Source organism: Halichoerus grypus, chromosome 10, assembly GCF_964656455.1.
Source record: "Halichoerus grypus chromosome 10, mHalGry1.hap1.1, whole genome shotgun sequence".
NCBI lineage: Eukaryota > Metazoa > Chordata > Mammalia > Carnivora > Phocidae > Halichoerus > Halichoerus grypus.
The window spans coordinates 93424004-93437140 of NC_135721.1; the positions used below are offsets into that span (position 1 = coordinate 93424004).

At 35.5% G+C, this 13137-nt stretch overlaps 1 protein-coding gene across 2 annotated transcripts in view; it reads right to left on the minus strand.

The window, feature by feature from the left end:
• Nucleotides 1-13137, minus strand: part of XRN2 (5'-3' exoribonuclease 2) — an 87610-nt gene that overhangs the window by 22902 nt on the left and 51571 nt on the right. For both annotated transcript variants that reach the window (XM_078056856.1, XM_036091486.2), the window contains 4 exons: nucleotides 7532-7615; nucleotides 6120-6217; nucleotides 5207-5286; nucleotides 3925-3981 (listed from right to left, as the gene is read on the minus strand). In XM_078056856.1, the coding sequence (XP_077912982.1) occupies nucleotides 3925-3981; nucleotides 5207-5286; nucleotides 6120-6217; nucleotides 7532-7615 (319 nt within the window). The remainder of the gene's footprint in view (nucleotides 1-3924; nucleotides 3982-5206; nucleotides 5287-6119; nucleotides 6218-7531; nucleotides 7616-13137) is intronic.

The following is a 13137-nucleotide window of genomic DNA, read 5'->3' on the forward strand; positions in this document are numbered from 1 at the left end:
AATGTACAACATCCCTTTCCAACTCAATTCACTGTAAGAATTATCCTTAGAAATGCTATTTTAAGTACTATTACTGTTTGAGTGCTAGCACACTTCACAAAGCAGAAAACTCCAAATATCAAGTTACATATTTTTACTCTACCTTTCCCTGATATATTCCTTAATTAATGCTAAATCAGCATACTAATGCAAACTGTTCTTGTAAGAAAAACTTCGTGATTCATATACTTGACATTTTAAAGCACTTAAAGAGTTTATAGGACTTAAGATGTCTTTTCAGACATTCTATCAGAATAAGTTAACCCAGCGGTGGAAATTAAACCCTCCCAAGAGCTTTCACCATCAAGTCTGTGACTGACTGTATGTATTCCTCTTCTTCTAGGCTTCTGATTTCAAGTTATCTGCTTGCCAACCACGAGTCTTACAGATACTACAGTAACGGTTACGTTTAAAAAAGCTCCTTGAAGAGAAAAAACATTCTACCCCTTGCCTGATTCACAGAAAATCTGAGAAACGCTCCTCTGAAGGAATAAGGGCTCCTGGAAGATGCTGGCAAACACTGGGCTTTGACACTATGAACACTATGAACACCTGGGCTTTTACACAGGTTTAGAACTATGCCAGGTGTTATGAGGAAAAACAAACAAAACACCCCAAAAAACTTAAAATGCTACTGATAAAAATAACATATAAGATTATAAAATTCCAGACGACATTTCAGAAGAGAAGAAAAGCTATGAAAGACAGGCTACAAAGGAACGAACATTCCAAACAATGGAAGGAAGGCACAGAGATCAATGGGATACTGATGAGAAGAGCCTGGGTTGAAGGAGGAGGCAGGTGTCCTTGAGGAACTGTGGGGATTCAGGCACAGAGCTATGGCTCTGCCAAACCATGACAGGCCTTGAAAAAGCAACGAAGTGTAATTCCACTGACACTACAGAGCAAAGATTTCTGAGGAGCGGTAGTGTTTAACAAAGATAAGCCTCACAGTGTATGCCAGTAGATTCAGTGGGAAGGTGGAATCAAATAAATTAGCTGGGAGATCATTACAGTAATCAGGAGAAGAAACTACAAAATGAAGGGAAAAAAAAAAAATCACTACAAAATACCCGCTCACTGGGAAGAGCCAGATATAAAAAACTGGGAAAAAGAAAATCCAGAACTAGTGGTGTATATATAGGGATTAAGGTAGAATGAGAAGCCAAAGCATACAGTGTAAGAGAGCAGAATTTAAGTCTGGGCAACAGGATGGTGAGGGACAGAAACGGGAGATCAACAAGGAGAACTGGTGAGAAGCACTGGACAAAGGTCTGGAACACTGAGTCTGAGGTAAAACAAAGGTGTATGGTACGTGTGTGTGTGTGTCTACTCCTCCAGATGAAGAGAAAATTGTGCCCCTGCAGTGGGAAGATAACTTCTCTTTAATTTTAAAATCATATGAGGTTTTATATATTTAAAGTTGTTTTTTTTTTTAAAGATTTTATTTATTTATTTGAGGGCAGGGAAGAGCACAAGCAGGGGGAGGAGCAGAGGGAGAAAGAGAAGGAGACTCCCTGCTGAGCAGGGAGCCTACCTGGAATCATGACCTGAGCCAAAGGCAGACACTTACCTGACTGAGCCACCCAGGCACCCCTACATTTAAACTTAACAAAGAATTAGTCTAAAGATATTACGTCCAAGCAAATTACAATGGTGAAGAGTGGGATGAGGAAAAATACGGGAGACAGCTCTGTTCTATTCAAAGTTAAGCTACTAATATGTTGACTGATTTATGGAATCAGAATTGGGAGAAAAAAAAGATCTCCTAGGTCACAGCTGCCTGTATTTTTCCTTCTAGGAACTTAAACACTTCAATAACCTCTATCATATGCCTTTTTAACACTACAGGTAAGACCTATGTGATGGGAAAAACCCACCTAAACTCAACTTGAAGAAACAACTTTTCAAATACAGGATGGAATACTGGATGCATCCAAACAGAGAAGGGAAAAAAACGACAGGAGTCAAAATAGAAATGACCAGCAACTGGCACCAGAGCCTGCACTCTCAGATTTTCATTTATAAAGCAAACACAACATTGGGATGAAAAACAAGCCCCCAAACAAACACACAAAAACGGCAATCAACTGGATCAACCTCATTACCCCTCAGAGGAAACACTGAAAATTAGCTCATAAGGTAAAAGTTAACATGGTCTTTCACAAATCTCTAGGTTAACTCAAATCAATTTTATTATGAAGTTATTTTCAACGTATACCTGAATATGCACCTAGATCTGGGATGTGTCTTATAAGTTTAATAATCTTATGAACACAATGGATACCAAATAATATCAAAAGCCTCTTCAGACTCAGAACCAACCAGCCAACAATAACACCACCATACAAACAGAAGCTAAAGGACTTGTCAATTTTGTAATTTTTCCCTTGGACAAGTCTTTCTATCCTAATTAGAAAATTAAGTAGAATTAACTACTTCTTAGAGGGCTGGGCAGAAAGGCCCCTGAAAATAGGCAGAAAAACTGAGGAGCACAAGCAAGCATGTGACAATCCAAAGACAGAACTGGTGGGATTAACTGGCCTGAAGCACCGCTGCAAGGCAGAGACTCCACCGGTTAATACAGTGTCCACACTGGATGTGCCTGAACCAGACTGTTCGTGATGGGTGCAAGAGCTTGGCTCACAATTCTAAACCCCACCCTTAACAGAAGAGCTCAAAGACAAAGAGCCAGAACAAATTACATGTAAAGATAAATTAAAAATGTGTGTAAAGATAAATAAAAGCAACTAATCCAGAAAGATTTTCCAAATTCATGACAGTTTTCTTTAAATAAAAGCCCTTCTAAAGTGACAGTTGCTATCTAAATCCATTAAGGATAGGAAAATGAACATGCTTACACTTTACAATGATAAATCTAAATAAAATCTAAAATACTTCCCAAGAGTAAGAGAAATAATAAGAATGACTGGGAAAAAAGGATTCAGTAACAGCCTTCCCAAGCAGGCTTTTACAAAATCCTTGAATTACTAGGATGTGTTTGCCTTAGTCTTGCCTACAGACTAAAGAAAAAGGTAACATAAATCCTGCCATCAAGATTAATAATTACATACAAGAATTAAGCAAATGAGTAGCGTGTTGGTTTTTATTCTAAACAGTCACATTATATTTTATACATATGGAATGTTGTCATCATGCAAGAAATGAAATACAGGGGGGTGGGAGGGATGGGGTGGCTGGGTGTTGGACACTGGGGAGGGCGTGTGTTGTGGTGAATGCTGTGTATTTTGTAAGACTGATGAATCACAGACCTGTACCCCTGAAACAAATAATATATTATATGTTAATAAAAAAAATACTAAAAAAAAAAAAGAAAAGAAATGAAATACAAGTACATTTTCCAGGTAGCAGAAATTAGCCCTTGATATAATTTTAGTTTATAATAATTATTGGTAAACATTTCCACAAATTCATTCTACTCAACTTAACCAAAATAAAGTATGTAATAGTTTTGTTTTTCAACTTGCAGGGCCACACCTGTAAATATAATGAAAATAATCTGTTATAACACAGAGAAGCTGTGTGGGCCTCTGGGGTGAAGAGGTCTGTTTGCTCCTACAAAGTAAACTACTCCTAGAAACTCCTACTTTCTACCTCCCACTTTCCTAATCCGGGAAGAATTAGAGGTTGTCAGGGGAAACCAGAAGGCAGAGAAGCAAGCTTGTTAAATCAGTAACCTTAACAATATACATAATTTAAAGTCAAGAGGCCGTGTTCTGAGGTCTGCAACACAGGGACTCTCCAATCTCAAAGCACTAGTGGAATAATAGCTGCCATTTCCTTGTGATTCAAAGGTCTTCTTAAACTTATTTGCAAGTTCAGAGCTGTGTTTTGGTCAAACGACATGAATTTTGGAAGACTTACCTGATTGCAGTATTCTGTGTCAGATCCCGTAACATGGGGACAGGAGAACACACTATTCTAAAGAGAAAGAAGAGAGTAAGTTGTAACCTTTTGGATAAGTGGAATTAAGATGTTGCTTTAGGAAAGAGAAATCATTAAAATATACCAACAAAAATGACATAACCAATTATATCTTTAAAAAAGGACCCTGTCTTCCTTGTTTGTAATCTCCTTAACAGAAAACTATTATGGGCAAACGGCTCATATCAGAATTTATAAAGGATACAAACAAACCAAAAAAGGGCACAGGGGGGTAACATATAACTGAACAGAAGAATAAAAAGAGACTTGATAAATGAGGAAAACCAAATGGTAAATGGTTAATAAATATACCATATGGCATTCCATTTCATTAGTAATCAGAGAAATGCAACTGTAAGCCACAGAGTGCCAATAAGCATCCACTAAATTGACAAAAATTAAGGTCATGACAATCAATTCCAAGGGTTTGCAAGAATGTAGAGCAACAAGATCTCTCACAAACTGCCACTGAGATTACAAAATAGTGTAATCACTTTGGAAAACCACCCAATATTATCTACAAAAGAGGAAGATACAATTGACCGGCAATTCCCAAACTCTGATCTCAGAACCACTTTAAAACATTCCTAAAAATCAAGGACCTCAAAGAGCTTCTGGTTATGTTGGTTATGCCTATCAATATTTACCTAATAAAAATTAAAGCTAAGAAATTTCTAAAATACTTATTTAAAGGTAACAGTAATAAACCTATTACATGTTAACATAAATAACATTTTTTATGAAAAACTATTTTACAAAGCAAAAAAAAGAGAAGTGTCATTGTCTTACATTTTTGAAAATTTCTTTAATATCTGGCTTAATATCTATCTTAATAGCTGGATTCTCTTATCTGCTTCTGATTCAATCTCTTGAGATAGCTATCACACTACATTCAGCTTCTGGAAAACTCCACTGTACACTCAAGAGAGAAAGAGAATGAGAAAAGCAAATAATATAGCAACTTAGTATTATTATGAAAATAGCTTTGACCTCATGGATCCCCTGTAAGGGCTTTAGGGACCCCGAGGGCTCCCTGAACACAGTGACACAGCTACTAGGCTGAAGAGGTGCGCTCTGACCCCAAGTCTTTTTTATAGTCTAGCAGGTTTTCTGTTGTTTTGTTTTCTCACTATTACCAGAAAATAAAACATTTAGGCAACAAGGAAAAAATGCTAGTTAAACTCCCTCCCAGTCACCCCAATGTGCACAAATGAATGCTTACTGATCTGGAAGAACAGCTTCTTCAACCAAAGAAAACTTTCCTTGAATCCCATGACATAGTTCAGGTGGTACATCCACTGGCTGTGGAAAAATGCATTCCTGATCATAAACCCAAAAGAAAGGAAAGCAGGGACTCACACATATACGTGTACACCAATGTTCATAGTAGCATTATTCTTAAAAGCCAGGAGGAGGAAACAACCCAAGTTCCATCAACAGATGAATGGATAAAGAAAATGTCGTATATACACACTATGGCCATAAAAGGAAGGAAGCCCTGATACATGCTACAACATGGATGAACCTTGAAAACATTATGCTAAGTAAAATAAGTCAGACAAAAGAGGACAAATATTATAGGATTCCATTTATTCCATTTACAAAGAAGAGGAAAATTCAGAGACAGAAAGTAGAAGACAGGTTACCAGAAGTAAGGGGAGAGGAGAATGGAGATGTATTGTTTAAGGGATAACCAGTTTCTGTTTGGGAAGATAAGTAAGTTCTGCAAATAGATAATGGTGATGGCTACACAACACTGTACATAGATTTAATGCCACAAAATTATACACTTTTTAAATGGTTTTTAAAGATTAAAATGGTACACTTGTTCCTTTTTTTTTTTTTTTAAGATTTTATTTATTTATTTTTGAGAGAGAGCGAGCACGTGCGCACATGAGCTGGGGTAAGGGGCAGAGGGAGAAGCAGACTCCCCACTGAGCAGGGAGCAGGACACGGGACTCAATCCCAGGACCCCGGGATCATGACCTGAGATGAAGGCAGATGCTTAACTGACTGAGCCACCCAGGTGCCCCACTTGTTTCTATTTTATCAACATTTAACAAAGGTTTTTCTGATGAATTAACCAAATAATTATACTGTCTAAAAGCATTTTATGATGGAAAAAGAGACCATACCTCTGTGGAACCTGTCTGGTAGAGTTCTAAAATGAAGTCATGGAGTGGGTGATGTTTCCCCACAAATAAGACGTCACCTCCAAGACTGTTTCTTTTAGCTGGGGGGAAAATAAGGAAAGAATAAAGATCAAACAATTATATCTGCAAGAGCAACTTTTATGAGAATAAAATAAAAACATCTAAAATTTAAAAACTTAAGTATAAGGTCTACAAAAAATAATGTAAAAGTGACAGACCTAAACTTGTGAGGTCTCTGTAGAAGAAAAACAAGTTTGACAATAAGGTTTCAAAGATCAAAGACTATCAGAAAAAATTATCATTAAAACAGTATCTGAATATAGTATTATAAGATAAGGGACAAAGTAATTTATACAGAACTCAATTTCTTACTGTAAGAAATATATAACCATTTCCTGAGCAAACCCAAACAAATTATACTATCTCATAACAAAAACTATTCTAAGGATGGCTGACAGAGAAATTATTTCTATAGGTTTATTATACTGGTGTTAAATAAATTTTCCAATTGAGTCTAGCTTTGCAATTTCCCAATACTTTTAACTGTCAGTATTTTAAATGTCATTCTTTGTACAAAATAACATTTCAGGTTAGCAATCTAAGAGTAAATGCCTTTGTTTCAACATAACTTTTTAAACAAAGTTACTGTTATTTAGAAGGGATGAAGGGAAGAAGGGAGAAGGAGGCAATTAATACACTCCCAGCACGGTAAAATATTTCTGTGTGTGCATGTCATATAAGAATCAAAAAGCCAAGGGGCAGGTACTTGGGTGGCTCAGTCAGTTAAGTGGCTGATTGCATTTCGGCTCAGGTCACGATCTCAGGGTCCTGGAATTGAGCCCCATGTTGGGCTCCGCACTCAAGGCAGAGCCTGCTTGAGGATTTTCTCTCTCCCTCTCTCTCCTCCCCTCCCCTCCCCCCACTCATGCATGCTTACGTTCTTTAAAATAAATAAATCTTAAAAAAAAAAAAAAAGATCAGAAAGTCAATGGATATTCTCGAAATGTTGCTTTTTTTTTTTTTTTTTAAAGTAGATTCCACACCCAGCATGGAGCCCAATGTGGGATCTGAACTCACAACGCCGAGACCAAAACCTGAGCTGAGATCAAGAGTCAGACGCTTAACTGAGCCACCCAGACACCCCTTAAAGTGCTGCTTTTTAATAAATCTAACAAACACTTGAAGTTAAAAAAAAAATTGTATTTACTATTCAATCTGGATAATACATTTTAAGAAGCAAAGTTGATTTTTCTTACGAAGAAGTAAAAACCTATGGTTTATGCCCCCTTTATGTGAAATTTGACATGGAAAAAAAGAGTCTAATTTCATAGGGAAATGTAAAGTCTGTATGATACAGACTCAATGTTGAAACCAAGTGGAAGTACAATTCTTACTCTCTTCTGGAGTGAGGTCTGGGTATACCTCTTCTAGAGCAGCTCGCAGCCTTCGCTCATCCACAAAAGGCAACAGAGCAACACCTGGGGGAAAAAACGCACACCAACCACCCAGCTATTAGGATCAACCAAATTCCACTTATTACTCGTCCAAATAAACATTTCTAATAGAATATCCTTGCTGACGTAAAAACACTTTGGAACTGCTCTCTATTCAAATCTCAAATGCAAATACTTTCCGTGTGTTCAGAGAAGAAAAAAGTTTCATATATTTTCCATCCTTAAGATGGCTCATATGAAAAACCATGTTTGCAGAATCTTAACTCCATGATGATAAAGTTTTTAAATTAAATGAACAAGTGGCCACCTGGACACCAGTCTCTGTTCTCGTGCCTTACTTACGCGGATGCCCTTGGGCAAGCCAGTTAATCTGCCAAGAGTCTGAGCTTGTCCTTTCATCTTTCTAGGACTTGGTTTTCAACTAAAATATTCAGAAGATCCGTTCAATGTGAATAAATACATGGAATGTCTTCCAGCTCTAAAACTGCATAGTATTCTTTTTTTACATTTTAAAATCTAATACCTAATTTAGATACAAGAAGTTTTTAAGGACTGGCTTAAGTAATTTTGGGTGCTGGGTAGGAATGCAACTGTTCACATTCAGGCTGAAAACGGTCCTGTGGAATGTGCTGGAATTAAAGTAATTGCTTTATTTCAGCCTACATTCATAACTTTCAAAGCAACATACCAGTAATACAATTATCTATTTCTAGAAAAATACATGAAGTTATTGAACCGTTTGTATTGTTGTGCTGTATACAGTTCAGTCTTTTAACAAAATACAAAATGTAAAATAAATAGCAAAGAGAAATGCTAAATAGAGCTAAATAATTCTGAAACTGCCAGTCAAAACTGCCATACTTGTGATTGTTCCTTTTAAAATGGTGAGAAATGAAAGGTTCCCAAAGTTGTCATTAATTATTTAGCTACCATATTTTCAAAGTTTAGAAACAGATTCAATTTCATTACCTAGAAGGGTAATATGCATTTTTAAAAGTTAAAAAGAAACTAAGTTCTAGTGTGAATTTTGAAGGGCCTAAAAAATTATTTCAAGAATATCAACATCTATCACCTGAGTTAGGCTATTTCATCTACTGGTATACATTTACATGGAAAAAACGTAGGGAGTTGTTCAAGTTTTGTTTAGTCATACACTTAAGATCTAAACAAATTATCAGAAAGACTTTCCTACAATATCAACTCTAAAAGCCAGCTCCAACTGTTAAGCAACTTGCAGTGCTAATGACAGCAATAAGGTTACTAAGCAACAAATCAGCCCTACTGGGCAGGATAGGAAGAAATACCTTATACCCAGATGTGATAAAGTTAGTGCTTGGGTGAGCTGATAGTAAAAATGACATTAGCAGCTAATTTCTCCTGAGTACTTATTTATTATGTTAACATGCATTAGCTCAATAACACTAGTAACCCAAGTTGTGGTAACACTTAGGTAAATACATAGTAGTCACACTCTCTGGGTCCAGACCTCAGTTCAGCCACTGTGTGACTTTGATCAAATGACTTAAAATTCTCTATTCATATATAAAATATGTAGCATTCGAAATTATGTATATTAATATTACAAAAACACAACACTGTAAGGGTTCAATAAATGTTGAAAAAGTACCCAGATATATTTTGTCTTCTATCATTTTAAGACACACTCAACTTAGGTAAGAACTTAAGTATTACCATTACTTTCAACAAGTTTTGAACAGGTGGGGGAATAAATATAACTCCTCACGGTACTAAATTTGACCTCAAAAAAGCTGTGTTATTACAGTCTAATAAATGAAAATACTTACATAAAATATAAAAATATTAAAGGTCTGAGTTTCAACTCATCCTAAAATTCATTTGGAATCTCAAGGGACCCCAAATAGACAAAACAACCTTGAAGAAGAAAAATAAAGTTGGAGGACTCCCACTACTTGATTGCAAAACTTACTAAAGCTACAGTAATTAAAACAATTTGGTACTGGCATAAGGACAGGCATACTGGGCAGTGGAACAGACAGCCCATAAATTAGCCCTCAGATATGCAGTCAATGATTTTCAATAAGGGTGCCAAGACTGTTCAATGGGAAAAAGCAGTCTTTTCAATAAATGGTGCTGGGGAAAATGAATATCCATAGCAAAAGATGAACCCTAACCTTACACCCTACACAAAAGTTAACTAAAAATGGATCAAAGACCTAAATGTTAAGAGCTAAAATTCTAAAATTCTTAAAAGAAAACAGGGAGGAAGCTTCATGACACTGGATTTGGCAATGACTTCTTGCATACGACACCAAAAACACAGGCAATGACAAAATAGTCCAACAAAAATTGAACTTCCATCATAATTAAAAATTTTTGTGCATCAAAGGACATTATCAAACAAAGTAAAAAGACAATCACAAAATGGAAGAAAATAAATGCAAAGTCATATATAAGAGATTGGTGTTCAAAATATATAAAGTACTCCTACAACAACAAAGACCCAATTCAAAAATGAGCAAAAAACTTGAATAGACATTTCTCCAAAGATACAGAAATAGCCAATAAGCACATGAAAAAATGCTCAACATCACCAATCATTAGGGAAATACAAATCAAAAGCATAGTGAGATACTGCTTTATACCCATTAGAATGGCTATTATCAAAAAAGAAAACAAAAACAAAAAACCCAGAAAATAGACACAAATAAATGGAAAAGACATTACATGCTTATGGACTGGAAGAATACTGTTAAAATGTCCTTACTATCCTAAGCAATCTATAGATTCAGTGCAATCCCTATCAAAATACCACTGGCATTTACCCCAGAACTAGAACAAGGAATCCTAAATTTCATATGGAACTACAAAAGACACCAAATAGCCAAAGCAATCTTGAGAAAGAACAAAGCTGGAGGTCTCACACTCCCTGACTTCAAACCATACTACAAAGCTATAGCAATAAAAACAGTATGGTACTAACATGAAAACAGACATATAGATCAACGGAATAAAACAGAGAGCCCAGAAAAACCCCCGCATATATATGGTCAATTAATCTATGACAAAGGAGGCAAGAATATAATAGGAAAAGACAGTCTTTTCAAGAAATGGTGTGGGGAAAACTGGAAAGCTACATTCAGGAGAGTAAAACTAAACCATTTTCTTGCACCATACGCACAAATAAACTCAAAATGAATTGAAGACTTGGATGTAAGACCTGAAACTATAAAACTCCTAGAAGAAACCATAGGCAGTAAGCTCTTTGACATCAGTCTCATCAATATTTTTTTTGGACCAGTTTCTTCAGGCAAGGACAACAAAAGCCAAAATAAACAAATGGGCCTACATCAGACTAAAAAGCTTTTGTTTCAGCAAAGGAAACAATAAAATGAAAAGGCAACCTACTGAATGGGAGAAGATATTTGCAAATCATACATCCAATAAGGGGTTGATATCCAAAATATATAAAGAACTTACACAACTTAATACCAAAAAAAAATCTAATTAAAAAATGGGAAGAGGATTTGAACATTTTTTGCAAAGAAGACATCCAGATGGCCAACAGACACAAGAAAAGTTGTTCAACATCACTAATTATCAGAGAAATGCAGATCAAAACCACAATGAGATATCACCTCACATCCTTAAGATTGGCTATTATCCAAAAGAAAAACAAAAACAAGTGTTTGTGAGGATGTGGAGAAAAGGGAACCCTCATACACAGTGGTGCAGCCACGATGGGAAACCGTATGTACGTTTCTCAAAAAGTTAAAAATAGAAACACCATACAATCCAGCATTCCACCACTGGGTATTTATCCAAAGAAAAGAAAAATACTAATCTGAAGAGATAAATGCATCCCTATGTTCCCTGTAGCATTATTTACAACAGCCAACATACGGAACCAACCCAAGTGTCCATCGACAGACAAATGGATAAAGATGTAATATATATATAATGAAATATTACTCAGCCATAAAAAAGAAAGCTTACCACTTCCAACAACATCAGGTTATTATGCTAAGTGAAACAAGTCCTGACAGAGAAAGACAAATACCATACGATTTCACTTACATGCGGAATCTAAAAAAACAAACAAACAAAAACAAAACAAAACAGGAAGATTCACAGATAAGGAAACAAACTCTTGGTTACCAGAGGGGGAAGAGGTTGAGGGAATAGGCAAACTAGGTGAAGTGGACTGAAGGGTATAAACTTCTAGTTATAAAATAAGTCAGTCATGGGGATGTAATATACAATATAGGGAATACAGTCAATAATACTGTAGTAACTTTGGTGATAGATGGTAATTAGACTTATCATGGGGATCACTTCATAACGTATAAAAATATCAAATCACCATGATGTCCACCTGAAACAGGATAGTGTATGTCAATTATACTTCAACTAAAAATACATAAATACCTAAAAGCCATTTACTGAATAAAAAAAGGAAGTAACAAATGTTGGCAAGGATGTGAAGAAATTGTTAACCATTATGCATTGCCTCACTTTTCCTCTGGATGATTTATACTACAATGATATATATAGAAAACAAGACATCTGCATGTTTATATATTTACTTATTTATTTAACACTTACATAAACATGCTTACTTACTTATTTTACTTTACTACCTCTTAGCCCTTTCCCTCTAATCAAAATATCCTCCACAAAGCACCTTAAAAACAACCTAAGACTCCAATCCATTTACATATAACAAAATATGACCATAGAGCTCAACACCTGCTAACCTCAATCAGTGGGCTGCATTTCCCATTATCATTCCATTAAAGTAATGTGAAATTTCCTTTACTACATAAACCAAAAGTCAATTCTAAAATCTCATTAAATGATTTTCAGTTTGTAAATTATTATTTTTCCCCCCCGTCGCACAATTCTTTGAGTCATGTTACTGGTCATCTGCACCACAGGAAATAACCAAGGAGAAAGTAAAAACATGGTTTTACCAAATGAAATTATCTTAGAAAAATACATGGTCGAAGAAAAGGTTAAAGTGATTTGCTGAAAGGGGCTTTGGCATGAAATAATAGTTGACTTACTGTGTGAGAGACTTCTTTATTGTGTTTTACATTCAGTCATCATCACACATTTGCTGAGTGGTAAACAGCATGTTAAATTTAGTAGTAATTTAAAACTGACATTCTTAAAAAACTGTAAACAGAAGGAATGAGAAAATAACAGCTAAATAAATAAATAAATAGGAAATAAACTTTAATGATTACTGTCAAGTATTTAAAACTAAATTTCTAAAACATTTTTCATTTTCAAATTTCCATGGAGTATAAGTGAATCTCCACGTAAATGCAATCATGTTTCTGTATTTCTCAGCAACCTTACAAGGTGTCAATGAGCTACTAACTGGAAGCAAGTCCCAAGACCCAAGTCCCATTAATTAATCACAAAAAACCCCCACAAAAGAATGATCAATCTTTTCAACTCAATTTACTGTTTAGGGGAATGCTAATCATTGCTAATGCCAGGATGGATAGAAAAAAATCAAATTTTGACATCTAATTCTTAAAATATTTATCTCTTACAGA